Source organism: Thunnus thynnus, chromosome 17 (genome assembly GCF_963924715.1).
Source record: "Thunnus thynnus chromosome 17, fThuThy2.1, whole genome shotgun sequence".
Taxonomy (NCBI): Eukaryota; Metazoa; Chordata; class Actinopteri; order Scombriformes; family Scombridae; genus Thunnus; species Thunnus thynnus.
In genome coordinates, this window is record NC_089533.1 from 30,151,858 (window position 1) to 30,176,640 (window position 24,783).

General features: G+C 39.7%; 1 protein-coding gene and 1 long non-coding RNA gene across 5 annotated transcripts in view; both read left to right on the top strand.

Annotated features, from left to right (window-relative positions):
- mettl22 (methyltransferase 22, Kin17 lysine) overlaps positions 1–13,398 on the top strand; it is a 51,737-nt gene extending 38,339 nt beyond the window's left edge. Inside the window, exons 11-12 of one of the 3 annotated variants that reach the window (XM_067571406.1) lie at positions 7,694–7,862; positions 12,615–13,398. In XM_067571406.1, coding sequence (XP_067427507.1) covers positions 7,694–7,862; positions 12,615–12,671 — 226 coding nt within the window. In that variant the 3' untranslated portion in view covers positions 12,672–13,398. The other 2 variants (XM_067571405.1, XR_010924316.1) reach the window with 2 other exon arrangements.
- A 6,566-nt stretch (positions 13,399–19,964) lies between these two features.
- LOC137168369 (uncharacterized) lies at positions 19,965–24,571 on the top strand. 2 transcript variants are annotated; one of them, XR_010924269.1, is made up of 3 exons: positions 19,965–20,283; positions 23,929–24,014; positions 24,375–24,571. It is a non-coding gene; the product is annotated as an uncharacterized lncRNA (long non-coding RNA). The 2 variants fall into 2 exon arrangements; XR_010924268.1 differs by lacking the exon at positions 19,965–20,283 and having other exon boundaries at positions 22,830–24,014.
- Positions 24,572–24,783: the final 212 nt, after the last annotated feature.

Sequence of the window (24,783 nt, forward strand, 5' to 3'; positions counted from 1 at the left end):
CCCTCCCTGTTTACCTTTTGATGTTGAGATGGATGAAGATGATCTTGCTTGTCCATGTGGTCGGGATCACGGCTGGTGCTAATCCTCTCCACCTTTTCCTCAGTGTTTACTCCGGTGTTTACATTTGAAAACCATGACTGGCCAGGTAGCAGAGTGGCAGGAGGGTGAGCTGAGCACTTCCCTGTCTTGATGAATGACTTGTACTCATATGTTATCATTGTTCAATAATGTCCAGTATTATTCATAAAAAGTTCACAGAAGTGCAGAAATTTAGCAGAGCAGACAGAGAGGCGACTGTATAGGTCCACGCCCTCTAGAGTCCAGGGTGCATAGAGAGCAGCATGTGTGGATTACATTACCAGCAAGGATCCTTTATGTTTTCTTCTTGTTTTCATAAAATAACTCTACTTTTTGCTTCTTTAGTGCTGTAACTCCTTTGGAATCAAGTCACTATGTGTTAACAGCCAAAACGTGTGTATGGACTGGCCGAGTGGTAGAGGAAGGACACATAGAAGCAGTAGGAGTATGAGTAATCTTAATACTCCAAGGAGCGCCGATAGACAATGCATCTCATTTGGGCAGCATAATATTATTCTCTGAGATTTGGCAGTGGTAAGCCTCTGTTTCCCTTGTCAATTTGGAGTGTCTTAAATTTTACCCTTGGCCTTGCTCCCGCTCAGATGAACCATCTTTTTATCCCATGCTGTAAACTGAGATTCTGGGATTCTCACTGGTAGTAGGAAGAGATATAGCAACCTTAGCAGTACATCCTTTTCACCTTCTCAGTTCTTGACCTAAAGTCCAGTACTAGTGTTGACCATTTTGTTATATCTTTTTGTATCGTATTATTTATTGTTGTAGTTTTTTTATACATTTTGTTCAATTCCTGAGTGATTAGCACTCCCACATATTTTACTAGTTTTGTTGTTAGTTTTTTTTATTAGTTATTAGTTTATTAGTTAATCTTTATTGTTCTTCTTCTTACTATTCTTCCGTACATTTTTTGCAAGCTTTCAAACTCCTCCCTACTTTGCAACAGAAACCATTCAAATATCAAAATGTTCAGCTCTTTAAGGACATTTATGCTATCACTTTTTATCTTTCTATCATATTCCAGTGATTTTATATAATTTTTTAAAATATTAAAATTTATAATGGAAAGGAATGTCTGAAAGCTAATATCTCAAAAACTGAAAGTGCTATACTGTCGATATTTTGCGTACAGGTGTCCTATGTGGAAATGCTCCACATGTTAAAACATGGTACCAATAGCACCACCATGTGGTCAGTTTTGGCTAATAACTCATGAACAGTAAGTCTATCAAAAACATGGATTGATATTCCTTGGATGATGGTGATTAGACTGCTATAGGCCACACCCATTTGCTCCTAAAAGAAATTTCCGCCATTTTGGATTTTTTGATAAACATGTTTTGCTTCTGTTGGCACATATTTCATCCAATCTTAACCAGACTTGGTACATACCACATTTAGAGGACCCCAAACAAAACCTATTCATTTGTTTTTGGATATCACTTATGATTTATCTGTAATTAGTCAGCAAACTTTTGAAGGCGTGGCCTAATGCACTTAATGGGCAATAACTCCTCAATACTTGATTGGATTGCGACCAAAGTTTGGAATGTTGTACACAGGGGGACATTACAGAAGTGTGTAACATTTCATAAAATTCTACCCGAAGAGGGCGCTAAAGTAACTTTATAACATGATATTTCTGCAATTCTGTTGTCTTTAATGAAATCAAACTGGCTACTTAAGTTTTTTATGAGAATCTGCACGACATACTGAATCATGGCACCAATAGCCCCACCTTGTGGTCATTAATAAAACACCACCATACTAATTATGAACTGCCAAATCTCTTAAATGCAATATGCCATGGTAATCAAATTCTATTTGTACAGGTGGGGATCCTGAACAAGTCTTTAATATTTTCAGCTTTTTAATTTCTCTCAGCTTTCAGCATTCACACGCATTTTCCGCAGGAAATGCATTTCTAGTTGATTTTGCTTCCCACTTCAATTTATATTTCTGCCTTCCTCTGTATGTAGTTAACACAGAGTACCTGAGTTTTTGTGATGTGCAATTTATAACCCAAATAGGACAGTAGTCATCCAGAATTGTCAACACAGTTGACACAAAGTGTTTAGTTTGGATTTTGGAGATAGGTTATAGTATCATCTGCAAAAAATCCTATTATATGTTCCTCTTTTGCTATATTGATTCCTTTCAGCTCTTTGTTCTGTCTGATAGCTAGCCAAAGGCTCTATGAATATTGTAAAAAAGGGGGAGCTCGGGCAGCAGCCCTGGCAAGTGCCCCTAAACAGCTTAAAACTGCATGTCAGATGGCCATTGACCTTTATTATTGTGGCTGGGTGACTGTATGCACCTAAAACCCAGCCTCTCTAGCACTCTATACAGAAAAGGCCAGCCAACTCTATCAAATGCCTTTTCCATATCATGATTGACCAGAGCTGCACTTAGATGTTGTTTATTAGCCTGTTCTATAATGTGTAGTGTGCATTAGATGTTATCCTGATGTCAAAACCTCTTTCTATGATGGTGGTGCCACAGCTTTGTTGAGTTTCATTGATAATCTTAGGCTGTGAGTATAAGGTTTCATAGTAATCTTTGAAGATTTTATGAATTTACTCTGGAATGTCTAGTTTGTTGCTTTTGGGCCCGATTCATAAAATGTTTGTTTTGTGAGTCTCAATTTCTTTTCCAATTCGTCATTTAAGATGTTCTCTCTTTGTTTTTTTGTGATTTTGTCCACTTCATCCATCTTGAAATTAGTCTCCTTTTCATTATTGCTTTAACCGTGTCCTATATGATAGTTGGGCCTATTAAGCAATTTTTGTTATCTTTTATACAGTCACTAATTTCTTTCTTAATCTCATTTACAACATTCTCATTAGCCATGTTTCCATCTAATGTCAAACAAATTTTAAGTGAACTTTTGAAATGTCGCAAAAAAAAGAAAATGTGAATTAGGAGCATTTTCATCAACTGGTTTGGAGCAAATAAACTAGGCTACACAAATCGTAGTTTCGTCAGAAGTTGGCCGTATAGGCGACGTTATAAAGGCTGTAATAAACAGAGTAGAAGTAGAGGTTGCCTTGGCCTATGAGAGAAAGATGGAGAGAGAACTTCAGGAATTTTTAAGAGGTTGTCTGGGCAGAGATTGTATTAGATTTTGTGTGTTTTATAAGCTTAGTGCTTGTATTTTTGTTGCATGATTTAACCGATCGCCGAGTCCCTTTTTCTGCTACACTGAGAAGTATTTGAAATTGCTGCCTGTTTAGTTTGTGTTCACCACACTAGACTGTTTGTGTTGTTCCACTCGAGACTGCTGTGTTTGGGCCACCAGGAGCGAAAAGTAAATTGCAACCAGACAACATGCGTACAGACTACCATCCATATGCGTGCTCTCTGTGGATAAAGCAACAGCTACTCTCCCCACTCAATTGTAGGACTGAGAGTTGGCTTTTCTTCCTTCTCCTTCCCTCTCTTGTTACAAACACAAACACACACACACATCTACATAATCACGCACGTTTTCTACACATCTGACGGTCAGATAGCGTGGGACACGGCGCCACCCTGCCCTTCGTTATCTGCCATTAGAAACGCGTGTTTGATAAAACAAATTGGGTGAGTGCAGAGATGCCACCAACCACTGGTCGGCGCCATCTTGCTATTGTTTAATCGGAACACCGCGGCAACCTCCACCAGTTGGTTCATGTGTGACGTGACTTCCTCCCAAAGTCACGGCATCTTGAATCTCATGCAACGTCACCTTGCCAGATCTGCCATTGTAAGCTCGAGTGACGTCAGCTGGCCAGATCATGTCGACTATCTTGTCACTCATACACACACATACACACGCTTTTTCTTACATGTTTTAACCATACAGAGCTGCTGTTTTATGTGTGTTGTTTGATTAGTAGTATAGTGGTAGTTGGTAGTATAGTGTTTGTTAATTGGTTAATAAATACTGTTATAACTTTAAAGAGAAGCCTTTTTGTCATTATTTTTCATATTTATTGTGATAAGTGGCTGATTATAGTCAGAGCTTGGATTTGAAACGTCACTGTTGGTGGTGCTGATATCCCAGATTAGCTCTCCTAAGTAAATTAATTGTTTATGAGACTACCTTATTGTTTGGTTATTGGTCCCGGTTTCCAGGTGGTGCCCCATATTATTAATTAATATTAATAATTTCTTGATTTTATAATTCATAATTATCTCTGATAATTATTCATTATTACTAATAACCAAACACACTCTTGACAGATCCAACACTGTGTCTGGAGTGGAGAATTGGCAGTAGAACTCTTCACCTATCCACAAAAATCTGTGGAAGATTCAAGATTCAAGATTTAGTTTATTGTCATTTTCTTGTGTATTTGCGAACACAAAAAAACGAAATGCTGTTCCTCCAGCCCACAGTAATGCACCAACAACAGAAAGGATTTACTGTATATCTAAAAATTCCCTTTAAAAAATGATAAAAACATGTAAATCTCAAGAGAAAAACAATAAAAGAACAAGCAGTTAGCAGCACAGTGCATTTAGAGAGAAAAGTACGTCTCAGTTCAATGTAAGCAGCTCTTGCATGTAAAAGAGTGACCAGCACTGATGGGGGAGCTATATAATTCATTTTGCTGTCCACAGAACATTAGGCAACTTGTTGGCACTGCTGGTTTGTTTGAATTAACAGCCCCACTATCACGTCCTGTCACACTGCTTTTGATGTTTGCTCTCCGGCATAGCTCCAGGCAAGGCCATGGTCTCCTTTAAGTCCACTAGATGTAGCAGATCAGGCACACTCAGCTGATTTAGCCCCCAGCCCAGCTATTTCTCATAGCAAAAGTCTGTGTTATGAATGTCCAAAAGGAAATGACAATCATAGACATATTTCCCTTGCATTCCACATGATGACACAGACATAGATGTAGACGTTGACAAAGACACTGCATAGTCGCAACTAGGAGAGGCCTCTGCACCGCCATCACACCAGTTCACGGAGAGAGAGAGAGAATACCACCAACAAGGACCCCTTAATTTCTCCTCTTGTATTCACAAAATAACTCTTGTGTTTCTCCTTTGGAATGCTGGTAACAGTGGCAGTTAGCAGTTGACAGCTAGTAGTCGTTGTGATTTAAAAAATATATCCAAAGGTGGTATTTCCTCTTTTGTTCTTGCTGATTAATGCTGTTACCTCTTCTTTAGTTTTTTCTGAAGATTTTGCAAAATGTCCCACTTTTTAGGTCCAACTTTGAGATGTATTCAGGAGCCCATCTCTGGTGCAGCCACTCTCTCTCATAGAACTGCTCGCTAATCCCGAAGGGTTTCCCTTTTAATCATGGAGCAAGATGCCTTATCATCTCCCATTATTTGACAAAGTCAAACTTGATGATGATGGGTCTGAGTTGAGATTTTGCGTTAGATGAAGTTGCTTCAGTGAAGGTTTTCTTTTTTCTAAGCCTGTGGATCTGGGCAAGGGATATGTCTTCAACATTATCCTTGGGTAGGTCCATCTCTTTATGGAGGAAGTTCTTAAGTTTCTGTTCTGTATATTCATTAGGTGTCTCTGCTATTCAGGTATAGATTAAGTTGTCCCCCATGATCTTATTTGCAGATCTAACAATGAGGCTTTGAGTTTGTTGTAAGTGTTTGTGAGCTCCATTATTTTAACTTCCTTTGTGCTGACAGTTTTCCTCAAACAGCTGATTTCCTCTCTCATCATTTCCAGCATGTCTAATTTGTTGTGTTTATCCAGGCAACTCAGCTTACCTTCAGAAAGTAATATTAGACTGTATTCTGTATCAGAAAGTTCAGGTCTCTGTAGAACCTCTTGGCTAAAGAGTCTTTTCCTTTTTAGTGGCCAAACCTGTTTTGGCATTGAGGTGTTTTCCACAGCCGTGGCCTGAGCAGGTGTGTTGTTTAGTGATTCCATGGTGGTAATAACAGCAATTCCAAAGAAGAGCCAACATATAAATATCTCAGTATGAGTTGATGTGTCTGCCAAGGGCTCCAGATTTTTTTAAGTTAGTTTCATCCAGCCAGATATTGCTTTTTCTTCATAAGAACTCCTCACTTGGCCCTATAGAGAAGATTGTATACTCCCAATGAGGTCTTTTGTGTAAAGTAGTATAGCTTCATTCAAAGTAAAAACATTGTCTGAAAGACCATTAAAGATCTGTTAGTACCTGCTATAGTGCATTTCAAAGAAAAATGGATATGTGTAAAAATGGCAAAAAACTAAATATCTTAGTATCTATATATACAAGGTTAATCTAAATATTCCATGTTTCCACCAAACTATCTGCTCTAAAATGAAAAAGTGAGGGGACAACTAAAATAGATTCAGACACTACCACATACCAGGGCACTTGTTCAACAGGCCATGGCCTGTTCAAGCCACTCCGTTATTGTGTCTGTGTCCATGGTACTACTGGGTATGTCCACAATTTATATCCACTTCCTCAGGTCGTATCCTTGTCTTGTGCAATCTTGTACAGTCTTGGTCCAGAGTCCCAGTTAATCCCTTTCTCCTTGAATATTTTCTTGATCCTGATGTAGAATTGCATTTCTGAACCACTTCTGTTGCATAGTTATGGTCAAGTCAGTTGCTGTCATTCCAAGACAATTTTCTTTCGGCAAGTTTTTTCCTTGACCTTGGTGGTGAGTTGCAGTCCGGTGATCTCCTTGACCTTGGTGGTGAGTTGCAGTCCGGTGTCTGGGCTAGTGCTCCATGGGATTTGTAAACGTGAGACGTGTGACGTCTGGTGGTAGTGAGAGCTTGGTTGTGAGGAGTTTTTAGAGTTTGTTTGTATAAGGACTCAAGACGTTATATGGCTGTTTCTCCAGCCTGCCCCCAACATGTAGCTTTGTATTTTGTATGTGTCCTGTGTGTTTTTTGCTTTGTACTATTTGTTGGTATACTATTATATGTTTTATTTGTAAGGGACTGCAGATGAAAATTAGCTTTAAAGGTGCCGTGTGTAGGATTAAGTGGCATCTATTGGTGAGGTTACAGATTGCAACCAACTGAATACACCTCCCCTTCACCCTCCCCTTCCATGTATGAAGGAGAACCTATGGTGAAGAATGCGAAAAGCCCTCTCTAGAGCCAGTGTTTGGTTTGTCTGTTCTGGGTTACTGTAGAAATATGGCAGTGCAATATGGCGGGCTTCGTGGAAGAGGACCTGCTCCCTATGTAGGTATATTGGGCTCAATTAGAAGTAACAAAAAGCACAATGATTCTTTTTTTTAGGTGATATATGGGAACGAATCATAGCATGCATAAAGATCTTGGCTGCGTCCAAAGAGAGACAGTTTCTAATATGTCTAAAATTTGCTAAGTTGTACTTAATGGTTTTAACTGTTTTTTAAACATGTTTCTGTTAGATTATTTATGAATTGTGGGGAGTTAGCTTTAACTGGCTGTCTGGAGATCAAGTTTATGCAGCCATATTCCTATTTTCAACTTCTACAATGTCAGCACAACCATTTTTACAGACAGAAACATAACTCAAAACTCAAACACAAACAAAAACAAAAACGATAGGGTTCCTCACCTTCTGTGCTTGAAGACATACAATGAAAAGTAAACCAATGATGAAGCAGTAATCAGGTTTCCTGCTGTCTCTGAATATCTTACAAGGATGAATTTCACCCTGCGGCACCTGGATGTTTCCTGCAAGGCTTATGACCATTTCAGCCATTGTCTGGCCCAACTCCGGGACGTGGTGGATGGACAGTGCAGCTTCAAAGTAGAGCAGCTCCCTTCTAACTTCCCACAGTTTCTTCCATATGAACGCATAGAGCAACTGGTAAGGGAAACATTCATCATTATATTCTAATGGAGACAATATTTATTGGTTAACTTTATGTTAACCTTAACTTGTATTCTAATTTTGAAGCCTAACCTCATTTAATTCTAAAACCTGAATCCAGCTCTCTTGCTCTCTCACTCTCTCTTTCTCTCTCTCTCTCTCTCTCTCTCCCCCCATTTTCACAATCTTGTTTGTTCCCTATCTATGCTGAGGGTGAGTTTTGCATTACAGTGCATGGATCATAACATGGTTTATTTCAGCACCACAACATGCAGCCTTACAATCATGTTTCTAAAACTATTAAAAACCATGGAAACTTTATTTAACATTATTCTTTTTTCAGGGGGAAACTTCACATGTTAAGACACCATTATGTATGCTTTCAAAATACCATGTAGTACAGATACCACCCTACGATCATGGTTTAGCATGGTTATATGCTTCTGCATTCCAAAGCTATGAAAAATACACAGGGCTATATATTGTATGTATGTATGTATGTACTGTACGGCATGCTAAGGGGAAGGAGAGGGAGAGATAGGCAGACCTCACTTCTGCTCTGGAATAGTCATCAGTATTGAGGAACTAAAAACCACATGCTTTTAAAATATCACTTGTACTCACTTTATTAACAATGTTTTGGTCCACAGACCTTCATCAGGAACTGTTCATACAGATAAAAGGGCACTGGTGCCATATATAAATTTAAAACATAGCCTGGGAAAAATTACCAATCAGAAGCTGTCAATAGCCCCTCCCAGCATCCATTGAAATTAAGGTGTAAGCAAACCTAGTACCATTTGGAAAAAATACATAGTCTGTTTACAGTTAATAAAAAGGTGCATAAATATATATTTTTCAAAAAGAATGTTCCCATACCCATATTTTGATGGGATGGATAAATATCCTGTAATAAAAAACATGTTTATTATTACTCTATAGTCCTTTCACAGTCACAATTTATGATCCAAAGCACCTGCCCACAAGATTTTTTGGAGTGCAAGAACTTTGTGTGTTACCTGCTTTGGTTACATGAGAAAAGCAAAACTTATTTATCCTGACAGCCTGTCGCTGAGATTTAGTGTGTTACTGTAATTGAGTGTATTACTATTGATTAATATTGTGTTCACTCTACTGCATGGCAGCGGTAGAGGTTGTGAGTGAGTGAGCTCTTGCCAAAGCCTGTCCCACACAAGAGTTTCTTTGTGGCCTTCTTTGAATAAAGTATAGTATTCCATGGTTTGTCTGCAACAAAATGTCGAGTGGACATAATATTCACAGTGAACGTGGGTTGGAAATATGTGAAAATATTTCCAAACTCCTCTAGTTCTAGCTCTAGGGAACTTAAGGAACACCAATATTAAAAGATGTACACACAAAGAGTCAAGACAACTTCTCTCAGTTATATGATAATTTATTTACAATATTTACACATAATGAACACAGAGATAAAATAAATGGTGATGAATAGTCAAATAGAAATATTAACAAAGTGAGCATCATATTTATGTTGGTTTGTTTAGTCAAGACACTCAAAGACTGTTTATTAATAATCAAAGGTTGGAGAGCAAGAGAGTGATCAGTGAATGAACCAACTTAGATTATGAGAGTATATGCGATACTTTAAACTAACCAAATATGTAATGATTAAAATATGGTAAATGGTAAATGGACTGTACTTGTATAGCGCCTTTCTAGTCTTCCAACCACTCAAAGCGCTTTTTACACCTCGAATCACATTCACCCATTCACACACATTCATACGCTGAATGGGTACAGGGGCTACCATGCAAGGTCCCAACCTGCCCATCAGAGGAAGCTAAGCATTCACACACATTCATACACTGATGGCACAGCCATCAGGAGCAATTTTGGGGTTAAGTATCTTGCCCAAGGACACATCGGCATGTGGACTGGAGGAGCCGGGAATCGAACCGCCGATCTTCCGATTAGTGGACGACCTGCTCTACCTCCTGAGCCACAGCCGCCCATATCTATGGCAGTTTAGGGTTGCTACTAGCTGAAGAGGTGAAAATTAATTCTGGTACAAGAACTTGGATAGTTCCTAAGGCACTGTGCAGCTCAGGGTGACAGCAGGATGACTGTGTGGTCTGTAGGCAGCCTCCTGAAGCTGAGGCAGGGGTCGGTCATGCTGGCGGCATGAGGCTTGGTGGTCCATTGGAGCTCTTGGTAGGCTGCAAATAGAATGTTCAGCATTAAGGCAGGCTTTTAATGCGGGTGTCACAAGTTGTTGAAATAGCATTGGCAATCACCGCACATGGAGGGATGAGCTGAAGTTGGACTCACACAGGAGGGAGAGAGAGACTTACGGTCTGCTGGTGTTTATGGTTGTGTCTTGCTACTCTGGATTGCAACGTGTTTCAAGCATGGCACACTTCCACAGGCAGCATCAAGATGACTGATGATCTTGAGTAGAGAGCAGAGTAGCGGCTGATCCAAGCCTTCTCTGTGTTCTTCATGCCATTTAGTGCCTATATTTACATTTATGAGATTATTATACCTCCAGACAACAGTTACATTCCTTTTAGAATTATTAGAGGGTGGACGAGTGGTTATTAGTGGCTATTTTCCCTTTACACAAACATGAGCTTATTTCCTAACATTTTATGTATTAATCATCCCAGATCCCTATCCCATACAGTAGCTTAGCTTAATACTTGCTGAATAGCGTCTTGCCATCGCACTGTATGGGCCTGTTATGTACACAGAATGATGCCACTGACAGTAGCATTTTTAAATCTAGCCATCGTTATAGCACAGCAGATTAATAATTAATCTGTTACAGATGAACAGTTAACTAGCTACGATTTTTGGTTGGAAAAGTCATGCACACATCTTTTTAAATTTTCAATGATGTATACAACAAATACATAAAAGTTCAACTCACTTAAAAGAGTCTCAAACCAGACTACAGCAGCAGCAGCTTTGGCTCCTGGCAGCAATTTCAAAGCATCATTCCCTACCCACGTTGTATTGATTAATGTCCACTGTGACCAAGGTAAAAGCGTTTAGATGGATCACTATTAGCTGATTGGTATACATTCTACTAGAGGCCATGTGATTGGTTGACAATCTTTGTGTTCCCCAACTATCCCAGAATGCATGTTGAAAGAACAGATCTGAATCTCTGAAAAAAGTGAGTGGAATTTCTGTTGAATGTCTGCAAAGCAAGTGTCTAAAATGTTGCCAAAATTGTTACCAAACTAAATGACAGTGATCAAAATAGAAACATTAAAAGTGGCACAAATCCACTTGAATACTGTGTGACAAAGTGTTTCTTGCTTTAAAGGAAAATTACAGTTTATTTCAACCTGATGTAAATCCCACAGATGTGGCCATTGTTGCTCATGTGTCATGCTAATATTGCTCTCTCCAGATCCGTTATAGAGATTCAGGGATGCCCACAAAAAAGACGTCTATCATACAAATAATGAACATAGGGGCGAGCTGCTGAGTAACTTAGTAAATGAAATAAAATAGTTCATTTTCAAAGTTTTCCTCTTCACTCGGCAGGGGAGGAGAGCAGTGACTGCAGGAACACCAGCAGTTTCTCTAAAGTAACATTACTGTATGTTGTCTTTTCTGACAGTCCTGTTGCCTTTCTGCCTCCATTCTTTGCTTTTTTCTATTTCAGTTGATTATCCTTTCCGTGTACACTGGTTCAGCTAAATATGTTTGGCCAAAGTGAAATGACTCACGATTGTCCTCGTAATAATCCACAGGATAATCGGTTATTGCACTTAGTTTTTTTTAATTACCTTACAGTCCAACATGGTGAAAGTCAGTCATGTAATAAACCTTCGTGCACAAATGAATATGTGGGTGGTTCAGTTAGCCAGCGAACTGCCCTGGATATAGATCCCTATGCATTTAGCCACAATGGCTGCTAAGGGCGGCTAGTTTCTGTGTTTAGTTTCATTCAGACTCAGAAACAAACTATTAATTTGTAATAAACGTAAAAATCATGTTTATTTGGAAATAAGCTTGCCCCGATGTTTGTCGTTTTGTGCAATAGACGTCTTTTTGTAATCCCCCAAATCTCTATAACAGAGCTGGCAAGAGCAAAATTAGCATGACACATAGAGCTATAATTGGCCACATTTATGGGAAATACATCAGATTGAAATTTTCCTTTAAGTTGTCTGGGTGGTGACTGACTGACATGTTCTCCCTTCTGGGCTTACCAAAGCTGTATGTATGCAACACTTCCCGTACATACTGAACTGCTGCCCGTATGTTGAAGAGTACAGAGGAGACAGCTTCAAAGCTTCGGGGCTCACCAGATTCATCCATATTCATTCCTGGTTGCCAGTAGAGTTTAATGAGACTCACTGCCACAGTTTGGTTGATAGTTAGACTATGTTTAGTGCCTGTTAATAATAAGTGTTAATAATTGTTTTGTATATTGATTTAAATGTCTACGCATTCTGGTAAGTGAGCAATGCAATCTTGTGGCCTGAAAGGTGCACCTAATCCTCAAAAAACTCAGAAGTTTAATATATTTAGAGGTCCCGAGTATACAAAGGAAACATAAAAACCTGCCGCCAGTAGTTGGGATGTTACTTGGTGCTGTTGGTGATGTTTAACATTTTCTCAATATTATGAGTTCAATATTATTCTGACTGCACTTGTCTATGTTAATTATTAGGAACTGTCAGAGGATTAATTTGCCCACTAGGGTATCAGTAAGGTTTTTTATTAATATACTGTACGTCATTTCTCAAGGAGCTGTGGAAGGTGTCTACTACTCTACTCTCATCTGACCAAGCCCAGTCTGAGTTCTGAGATGTTTTCATCTTGGCCTGGACTCCCATCTTCATCTAGTATCCACCATCTTGGACAGTTATCCTCCCCAAAGAAACAAATCAGTCCTGGAACAGAAGACACATCCAGGCACACTGCTCTTCCAAGTATAAAACTCATTGCCTGATTGTAAGTGTTAATAATGCAGAAGCAATTACTTTCCTTGCCTCTAGATGGTTTACACCGATATGTCTGCATCTGCTGGGGGTGTATATCTATCCCTACTAAGGCCAATTCATAGCGACTGCCTGGGTCGGTAAAATAAATTTCATCATTTGCCCATGTCCGCCAGCACTGTCCACGCAACAAGTTTGTCAATTGTGCATATGCTAAGAAGCAAACTGGAACTTAGCATATACATACAAAACTGTGTTTTATGTGTGTTGCAGTACAATGTAATGCTTGTCGGCAATGCAGTTTCACAACAAATACCACTCATTTTAACCATCCTATTAATGGAGAACAATTAAGATTAATGGCAAGACCACTTGTTCTGCAAAAATGTAGTTATATGCTGAAGTGCCCCTGCGGATTGGCTTATGTGGGAAAGACGAACAGAGCCTTAAAAACTTGTATTTGTAAACACAGCAGTGCAATACGCAACGGTGATATGAAAAGACCTATGGCTAGACATCTTGTGGAAATAAAGCATTTAAACCAACATTGTACTCTTTCTGAATGTAATAAAGCATAATATTTTTAAGGGGAATACAGTATACTGGTGTTGCCTCCATATTAACACTGTAAAGTGTAAATGTTATATGTAGTTGTCTCAAAATCATATCTAATACAATAAACAATGAACATACACTAAACTATGCTAAAAGAAAGAAAATGGTTCTTTGCTCTACAACCCTTTAAAAAAACAAAAAAAACAAACACCATATTCCCATTATATGGTTTGGTTTGGATATCTGGTTAGGATGCCTTCTAGACGCCTCCCTTTGGAGGTGTTCCAGTCACGTCCAACTGGTAGGAGACCCTAGGGCAGACCCAGAACACGCTAGAGGGACTACATATCTCTTTATGGCCTGGGAATGCCTCAGAATCCCCTAGCAGGAGCTGGGGGACTTTGATGGGGAGAAGAATGTCTGGGTTTCCCTACTCAGTCTGCTGCCACTATGACCCGGTCCTGCATAAGTGGGGGAAATTGGGTGGATGGATGGATGGATGTGCCACATTAATATTTACAAAACATGTTGCAATATTTGTCATGGCACACAGATATTCAAATTCTATATTTATGTTAAGTATAGTACATTTTCAAGTATGTGCAGTACAAGTTGACATGTTTCATATTAACATAAAAATCATGTAGCCAATCTGTTAACTTCAAATGTTAACATTTATAATTGCCTATAAATGTTAAATTTATAGGCAATTAGAATTAATACAATGTGAAAATAGTCTACATGAGCAAATATCACATCTTTCTCACAACAAATTACCACAGGAGTTGCGAGGGGGAAACAAAACACTTATGCCTATACTGTAGTTTTGAAGAAACCTAGAATAATGAACACAGAAAAAGTCTGTGTGGTTTTCATGCCACTGATGCTGTGCTGTTAAAATACCAAATCTAGAGTTCAAAATACTTAGTTTTACATGACACTGAAATCAAAAATTGACTGTTTAGCTAACAGATACAGCAGGTAATGATGTGAAATCACACCATGCAACATACAGTAAAGATGAATATCTGCATCATAATATATTAATACTCAAAAAATGCCTTTTTTACTTACAAAACTAAGGCAAAACAAAATGGACATCCAAAGAGAAGCGTGTCTGTCTGGCTGTGCTGCTTTGTTCCATGGTGAGTGGTGGAGATTACCAATTAACACTCCTGGTGTCACCATCAGGGGTTAAAATGAGCCGGCATTCCCGGCACTTTCGATTAATAAATAAATAAATCTGGCATTTTCATACATAATAATGCCAAGTGAAATCATATTTCGTGTGCGGCAGCCTGAAGTTCCTTCCAGCTGATGCCAACGAGATACTCTCAACAAATCAGAAAGTGATGTCACCCCATGGCCCCGCCCCCACATTAAAGACTCATCCTTTTTCTGTTCTCATCACTTCCTTGTAGTAGGTGCAGGTATGCAGATGTCCATAAACTCACATTTGTGGTGAGCGAGCCCAAACAAAGTTGCTTTTTTCTGAAGTGGTAGGTAATTTTAAATACAACGTTTCAAATAGAGCTCAACAAATATCATAAATCACACAAACTCTTTTATGTGCAACTTGGCTGTTCGTCTTGCTAGCTACCGGTACGGTATGGTAGCTGAAACCCCCTGCTAAGGGGTTGCTTGACATCTCAAGCAGCACTGGCCAGGGAGATAGCCGGGGCACACCTATCGCCCTAACTGGCAGTGTTGGCGATGACTGTCAGGAATCCCCTGCAAGGGCCCTCCTCCCCTGCCCTGTCTGCGCTTACTGTCAGTGCAGGTGGGGGGATGAATTAAGCTCTGCCACACTGGTCCTCCTGCTAGTATGAGGAGCAGAAAGTGCCCTCAAACTGGGATGAGAATTTCCCAACTGGAAAGTACATTATTAACATTCATGTGTGATAATGATAAAATTTAAAGCTTGCATAAGTCATTCATTTTTCTTTAATCAAACAGTGGATATGTACATGATGTGTTGTTGAAGTTATCTGGTTAAATCCAATGCGGCACAATCCAGAGTAGCAGCAGCAGCACAGCCCAGAGCCACAGCAAGAAAGGGGGGTGCTTAGAAGGTGGTCAGCTGATCACACAGCCTGTCCACAAAGAAAACAAGTCATTCAGAACTTACAGTACTAATCAATTTGGGAGTTATTTTGAGGCAAGTCATTTTTCTCAGCTGCACTGCTACACTGGATCTTAGGGTTCCCCCACGTGCCAAATCCCACTTTAACCCCTGGTCACTGCCAGGTTATAGGAGTTGGTAATTAAATTTCAGAGTTAAAAATCATCATGTTAACACTGTCGGAGTTTATTTACAAAATTAACACCAGAAATGTAACTTTTCAATTTTCTGTGTAAATAGGGCACAAATAACCTCATTCATTTAGCTAACAGCTACACAGATTTGAAGGCACTGATGCAATATGTGCTTTGAACTTACATCTTTACTGTATAACCATTTTACTAAGTCCACTGTCTGAAAGCAACATTTATCAAATCATATGGTGGCACAGGGCTGTTTCCATCTTCTGACCATTTTAATTCAAAATTTCCTTCATTATACAACTTACAGTGTACAATTTAAAATGAGTGCATTAAAATGAGTAAATCAATTAATATTTATATATTAATGTTTTTCAGTGGAATACTTCTGCATTAAAAATCTATGACGTGCTTGTTTCCTATAATATTCTGTTCAGTGTTGTGTCTGTAAAGTGTAATATTTCCTAGAAAATCCATAGAGGGTGGCATTGTGAATCTGTTGAAGCAGTATGGTCTGCACAGGATTTAGACAGACACTCATTAACCTCAGCATCAACAAAATACTGATTTTTTTTTAACCATCAGCAGCACTTCAGAGGTGTGGTTCACCTGCAAAATGTTAGACATCCACAGCTGTACTAATCAGCTAAGCTTACCCCACAACAATTGAAATGACCAGACTCACCTGCAAAATGTCCCTGAAATAGAGAAAGGGGTCTGGCTGCAGGCCTCCTCTGTGGGGACGCTTGTGGTGCAGGCTTGAGAGCAGGCTCAGGGCACTTCCACTGTCACCACAGGGTTTTTTTGGCCCACATTTTAAACCGTAGAAGACACACAACATGCATGCGATTGTTTTTAGGAGCCATATGTAGCAGTAACAAAGGTGACTGTTGTGACTTGTTTGGTTTAAAGTAATTAAATAAGACATTTCATGTTTATTTTAGTTGTTTAAATAGCAGCTATGTCAAAGAAATGTTAAAAAAAACGTAGTGTTTACAGTTACATTATTAAAGAAAATGGAATTTTTGGGAAACCTGGTAATGGTATTTATTCAGTATTACAATGGACAAGATAGATACTGAAAATACATTGTTTCAAGTTACATACAGAGATGCTTTTATTTTGAAATTTCAAGGAAGTAACCTGCCCTGTGCCCTGATATTTGTGCACAAGGGGTCAGCAATGTCCGTTGTTCACTTTCTTTTCTGTAAAACTGCAGCATATTGGCAAATAAAATGTTCAGTTTGAACAAGACCCGTTCTGGTCAATATTTGAAGCTTTCTCTACAAAACAGTGAAGGGCAAATTTGCATTACCCAAAACATCAAAGAGTCTGAAAGTTTTGCTCCGTACTAATTGTGCTGTTCATACCGAATTATCTAAACAGACTTTCTATCACACCAGCAGTGGCTAACGTTAGCTCATTACAGGCTACTGCATTAATACTGCATTTATACAGTATATTTCAACTAATTTTCTTATTATTTATACTATTCTGCTTTTTAACATATATAGGTCCCATTTATCAGCCTTATTGTTTACACTGTTATATATTGTAGTATGATGCACATACTTTTTTTCTCATAATTTCTTTATGTTTATATATATTTCTCTTCTACAATGTGAGCAACTGTAACATGACCCAATTTCCACTCAGGGATCAATAAAGTATTTCTGATTCTGATACTGAATCAGTCAATTTCACATACACAAAGAAATTTTTCCATATGATATATTAATATAAAGCTCTTTTTGGTAGATTTCTATATATATATTCTATATATAGGCTAAAGTATTTAAAGATTGTAAATACAACCAAAAACAATGTGATAAAATATCAATTGTCAGCTTTTCATATTAAATTCACCTGATCACAGTTAATTAGTGAAAGGAAGGATGTGTGATGATATCGTTCAAAGGAAGAGCTGGCGAAGTTCTTATTTTGAAGATGTTTATTAGACGATGGCCATTGGGTCCATTCCATGTACGTACCACTGTCAATGCATAGCTTATATGGGGTTACACATCTGTATCTTATCATATGAATAACATGTTTTCCATGGGCACTACTTCAGTTGGGAGCCATCCATCAAGTGATTGACAGCTACCTCACAACATATTATGTGTCACAACATACCACATCTGGAACAGTTCCAAACTTGACCAGGGACCCATTGTTTGTATCTCTAAGGCCCCCCCCGAAAGGCTATGCCATATTACCTATGGTGACATGCAAACTCTGGAATGTTTATGTCACATGTCCAACACCCAAAATCAGTAAAGTATATAGGGTCAGATAAAAATCATACTAACAATTAGTCTGTCTCAGACATTGTGAATAAATGGACATCAGTGCATATGTTGTATGTTGGTGTCTGTGAGAGCTGAAGAGAGTAGGCTTCAAGCAATAAGCATTGTTTGTTGAGTCAATGAGCTATAGGCTTTATTTGTTTATGAATTAATAAATAAATATTGCTATATTGACAGAGTTAATCACTATGTGCTACATTGATAGAATAAACAAATACATTCAATATTTAAATAATACTGCTAGGTTGATTTAATTATTGAATCAATATGTATCATTATATTGGCAGTCACTTTACATATGTTGACAGATCGCTATTGCTATAGCGCTACAATTCAAAATTCATTATTGACAAAATCACATTAAACAGTCACATGTATTAGCCATAACAATGGATAGTTCTGTGGACTGGTTCTTTGGGTTTTCATGACAGTGGTGTTGGGCCATAGCTACAAGTTTGGCTATCAGCAATAATGGATGGCAAGATGGCTGCAGTCACCTGTTGACTGAGCACATGACATGCCGACAATTTGGCTTACAAAGGGAACAACCAAAATAAAAGGCCAGACCATGTGGTGTCTTGAACCACATGTGCTGCTTGAACCAAAGTTTGCAAAACTAGGTTTTGAACCTCTTAACGGTCTGGTTCTCTATTCAAGACCAATTGATGTAGGATCAAGGTGCCAGGTTAGGAAGAGGTTAGTTGCATGCAAGGCCTATTTACTGGGTGTAATATGTGTTAAGCATGCTATCATTAACCTAATGCTATCATTAGGTTAATGATAGCATGCTAGGTGTGGCTATGCAATAACCTGACTATGAGCAAAAAGGACATCACAACGATAGTTCAATGAATAACCTTAATCAAATCCACACATGTACAGTACATTTATTAAGTTAAACATTCTTGCTTAGCCGTGCTATGCTTCACTATGTTGCTAGGCTATGCCCAGTTGTTACCAGTCCATGAAGAAAGAGATGCTTTGTGGTGCGCTGCTTCTTAGCTGGTGAATCCGTAGAAAAGACAGGCTGAGAATTGTTTGGCTCCAAAGCTGAAAGGATGCAAGATTTGCTGTGTAGGTCTGGTGCTCCAGTCGTGCGGGTCAGAGGGCCCAGGTCCAGTCCTTTGTGTAGAGTTAGTGGCAAGTTAACTCTGTTTTGTGGCTCCTGTACTTGTTAAACCAGCCAGCAGACTTGTGTGGTAGCTGCTGGCACTAGAAAACTTAGTTTCTGAGTCTTAGGCAGCCTCTCGCATCTTCTGCTGTAAAGAAAGAGTTTTGTGTGTGTCTGCTGTGAGCAGGCCACAGGAGGAGAAAAGCAAGGAGCTGCTCCAGCCACAGCTGGGGGAGAAAAGAGAAAGATAAGAGGGGAATCTCTAGTTTTGATAAACTGAATCCACGGGTGGAGCCTCACACTTTGGGTGCGAACCCCCAGGGCTCAGGTTTCTTGGAGTCTTGAAACATGTGGTAAACTGTGGTCCACATGTAGTCCCAACAGTGGAGATATCATCTTGTGCATTTTGTTTTATCTGGTGTTTTCCTTTCGTGACAATGGAGCTACCCTGAGAGCGGAACATCTGCCGGAAGTGTCCCCACAGAGGTGGCCTGTAGGCAGACTGTCTTAGAAATAGACACAAAACAATGCTCTGCTTGCATCATTCACTGCTGCTTGCTGTCATATCATGAACTAAAACTACTTGTGATCTGAGGGACTGGCAAGTAAGGTACCAAAGGTACCAAACAATGTCCTTAACCTGGGCTTCCCTAAAAGCTGCCCTGTTTCATCACCTCTAATAATGAGCATTTCAACTTCTCGGATAAGTTTGTAAGAGATGACAGAAACAAAGATTCAAGCTTAAATATGTATGATTTATTAAGAAATTTGCAAATATATCAAAAAGCTAAATAATGTAAGACCAGATCTGAAATGTGAAAATATATCTACACCTTAATTTGTTTGAAATCACATAAAAATGATAACAGTGAGTCTAAATGTAGTATCCTGAGACTTCTGGTGTTATCTAGAGGGAGCTCTAGGCTCCAGGTGTGGGTTACCTGACAGGAAGTCCTGGCAGGAAGTCTATATATAGGAAGTGATGCCATGTGATTTTCATTATGTCTGTGATCCATACAATGTGTTAGTAAAAAGCCAAGCAATCTACTTTTTGGTGTCCTGTGTCCTCCTTGACTTTTCCGGGGTCGCAATGTTATATTGGCAACGAGGATAATCTGGAGAAGTGTTTTTGTGTTTTTTGCTCTGCTCTCTGGCCACTGTAGAAGGGATTGATTGCTTGATTGGATGATTGGACTCCAGGTGAACAAAGGCCTTGGGCAAAGGGAGGAAGACACATGCAGGTGAGATGGCAACAATAGGATCCCTGCCACCATTTGATTCAAAAGTGCAAGCTTGGGAGGAATACTGTGAAATAACAGAGCACTTCTTTACTGCAAATGTTATCACTGAAGAAGATATAAAGAAGTCCATTTTGCTCAGTGTGGTGGGAGCACAAACTTACAGTTTGATTAGAAACCTCCTAAGTCCTGCAAAACCTGGAGAGAAGACTTTTGCACAATTGGTAACTTTATTAAAGAACCACTTTAACCCCAAACCAAGTGAAATTGTCCAGAGATTTAAATTTAATTCACGCATGAGAAGACCCACTGAATCTGTGGCTGAATATGTGGCTGAGTTGAGGAAACTGGCACAAGATTGTAATTATGGAGCATCACTTTCAAATGTTACGGGACAGACTGGTATCCAGAGAAGATTATTGTCAGAGACCAACCTCACATTTGAAAGTGCCCTGTCTCTAGCACAAGCAATGGAGTCTGCCAATAAAAATGTGCAGGATTTGCAGGCAAAAGCAGGAGCCATGTCCTTTAATGCAGTGAAGGCTGGTGGATCAGAGAGCATGGGGCAGAAGAGAGAGAGCCAGAGGAGAGCAGAAAAAGACAAAGATTGTTATCACTGTAAGGGTAAACATGCATCTGAGGGCTGTCGGTTCAAAAAGGAAAAATGTCATGCATGTGGAATGACTGGACACATAGCTTGAGTGTGTCGCAATAAGAAAAAGTTAAATGCTGAAAGGAGAACTGACAGAAGACAGTGGAAGATGCTTCACACAGGAGAGAAAAGTGCATTATTGTTCTCCCAGAGTGACAGAAGGGAGTGATGAAGAGGAACAGCCATTCCCATTATACAGTGTCTTGGGCAAAGATGAAGATGAAGACGAAGCGGTACCACCCTACAAGGTATGCATGACTCTAAATGGTGAACCAATGACATTTGAAGTGGGTACAGGACGTGGACTCACCATAATGAATATGAAAACATTCGAAGAAAAAGTGAAAAATGCCCCTCCATTGAAGAAAACTTGCCTGAAGTTGAAAACATATACAAAGCAAAAGATAAAGGTGCTGGGGAAAACGTATGTGAAAGTGAACTACAAACATCAAGAAAAGATAATGCTCATCATAGTAGTTAAAGGCACAGGTCCAAACTTATTGGGAAGATGGTGGCTGAAACATGTTAAACTGGACTGGGCTGAAATGAAGCACCTGGCACACCACCCACAGTCCCTGAACCTGGAGCAAGTGCACACTGCAAACCACTCACAGCCCCTGACCCTGAAGCAAGTGCTACAAAATCATGAAGGAGTATTTAAAGAGGAGCTGGGAACTTTAAAATGTTTTAAAGCTACTATTCATGTACCTGATGCTGCTGCTCCTCGCTCTTATAGACCCAGATCTGTTCCCTGTGCTATGAAGCCTAAAGTTGATGCTGAGATTGACAGATTGTTAAAAGAGAACATCATTACTCCAGTCAAGTATTCTGAACGGGCAGCTCCTGTGGTTCCTTTGCTCCAACCGGATGGTAACTGTAGATTGTGTGGAGATTATAAATTGACTGTAAATAGAGTCTCAGAGTCTACTAATCTATGAATTTGGGACTTTGATAAATAATTAATTTAATAACTGTAAACAAAATCACCATATCAGTAGTTAGTTATGGTTGAAGGATTTGGAGTTCTTTACAGGGCAGGGGTTGGCAAATCTCTTGTGCAACATTAAAACAGACAACAGGTATATCCAAAAGCATTTATTTAACAAAGGGTATAAGCAACACACAATACTAATCTAACTGTGGAAGCCAAGGTAAAAGCTGTTGTTGATGCTCCCACCCCAACTTCAGTGATAGAGCTCAAGGCCTACCTGGCCTTGTTGAATTATTATAACCACTTCCTTCCCAATCTCTCCACATTGCTGGCCCCTTTACATCATCTGCTGAGAAAAGATGTGGTTTAGAGCTGGGGGGAACGTCAAGAGGAATCATTCAGGAGGTCCAAAGACTTATTGAAGTCAGCTGATGTTTTGGTGCATTATTCTTGAGAGAGGGCTTTGCTATTAGCCTGCGATGCCTCACCATACGCTGTGGGGATAGTGTTGTCCCACAGAATGGAAGATGGAACAGAAAAACCCATTGGTTTTGTATCTTGCACCTTGGCACCAGCGGAGAAGAAATACTCACAGCTGGATAAAGAAGATTTGGCTGTGATCTTTGGAATTAAAAGGTTCCACAAATTTCTCTATGGTTGAAACCTTACAATTGTAACTGACCACAAGCCCCTGATCTCCCTGTTCAATGAAACTAAACCTGTTCCTCAGATGGTGTCTCCACGTGTTCAGCGTTGGTCTGTATGGCTCAGAGCTTATGAGTATCAGATTGTATACAGGCCTGGAAGGCAGCATATAAATGCAGATGCCCTCAGTAGGCTTCCCCTGCCAGAAACATTTCCTGCTGAGGAAGAGGAAGCTCTGGTGCTGATGCTGGATGAAATGGATGACGCACCAGTGACCACAGAACAAGTAAGACATTGGACAGCTAAAGAGGTGATATTGTCACATGTGCATGAGTATGTGCTAAAAGGATGGCCTTCTACAGTGAAGCCTGAAATCATGCCTTACTTCACCCGACACTTGGATCTCAGTGTGAGAGATGGATGTGTTCTGTGGGGAGCTCGTGTCATTGTTCCTCAGAAAGGACAGAGAATGCTGTTAAAGTTGCTGCATCAGTCCCACCCAGGGATGTCTAGGATGAAAGGACTGGTCCGGTCATATGTCTGGTGGCCACAGATGGATCAAGATGTAGAGAGGGAAGTAAACCAGTGTGATGCATGTCAACAGAATAGCATGTCTCCCTCTACAGCACCACTACATCCCTGGGAATGGCCAGAGAAGCCCTGGACTCAACTCCATGTAGATTATGCAGATCCATTTTTGGGCAAGCTGTTTCTAGTGATTGTTGATTCTCATTCTAAATGGATGGATGTATATCCGGTGACTACAGCAACCTCTCATGGAACCATTGAAAAGCTCAGACAAAGTGTCAGTGTCCATGGATTGCCACAGATGTTGGTGAGTGATAATGCTACCTGTTTTACAAGTGCTGAGTTTGCTGATTTCATGTAAATAAAGCATGTCACTTCAGCCCCCTTCCATCCTTCATCAAACGGATTGGCTGAAAGAGCAGTTCGGACCTTTAAGGATGGGATGAAGAGGATGCAAGGAGGAAATGAGAACCAGTGTCCAGATTCCTTTTTAGTTACAGAATCACTCCACACTCTACTACAGGCTTGTCCCCGGCTGAAATGCTGATGTCACGGAGAACCAGGTCTGCCTTTGATCTGTTACTCCCAGACGTGAAGTCTAAGGTGGAAAAGAAACGGTGGAAACAAAAAGTTAATCATGACACACACACCAAGCTCAGAAGTTTTTCACCTGGAAATCCAGTATTTACAAAAAACTATGGATATGGTTCCAAATGGATTCCTGGAACAATTGAGAGCTGCACAGGGACCCTATCATGTACAGTCCTCATCAGAAATGGACAGGTTGTGAGGAGACATATTGACCAAATCAGGATGCGAGAGCTAAGTGGTGTTCCTGATATAGATCCGAGTACACCTCAGGCTGTGAACATTCCATCTCCTGTGATGCCAGAACAAGTGCAGTCCCCTGAGGTCCGGGCCCCTGACTCTCCAACCCATGTGGAAGACTCTGAGTGACCCACCTATGTTGGGGGGTGAGTCCCCACATGTATTGCAGGAACAGTTAACACCACCCTTAAGGCACTCTAGTAGAAAGAGGCGCCCTCCTGATTATTATAGGCCTTAATAAAACAGTGAAAAGAAAAAGAATATTTATCAGCTCTGCAGAGAATACCACTGTTAATTCAATTTAGTTGCTAAAAATTATTCTAATTATTCTATAAGTAGTTAGATACAAATTTAGGTGTCTTGCATTTTAAGTCCTTAAAGTTTAAAACAAACCCAAAATGTAAGTTACAATTTAAGAGTTAAATTGAAGTGAGTTCAACTTATAAAGTTAAGTAAAATGTATCTTATGTACAATGTTGATTAAGTTGTCTTATTTTTTCTTGCCGTGAGTGTTGTCTGCAGACCTGAGAAGGGAGGGATGTAGTATCCTGAGACTTCTGGTGTTATCTAGAGGGAGCTCTAGGCTCCAGGTGTGGGTTACCTGACAGGAAGTCCTGGCAGGAAGTCTATATATAGGAGGTGATGGCATGTGATTCTCATTATGTCTGTGATCCATACAATGTGCTAGTAAAAAGCCAAGCAATCTACTTTTTGGTGTCCTGCGTCCTCCTTGACTTTTCCAGGGTCGCAATGTTATACTAAATAGGTTAAAAAACAAACAAACAACAGTAATACATAAAACCTGCCACTACTTCTGGGCTAAAGATAAGGAACAAAAACAGTGCTAAGGAAAAGGCAACTATAGAAAGCATGCATCGCTATGGGAATCCACCAGTGTAAATTCACCTCTTCCCACTAC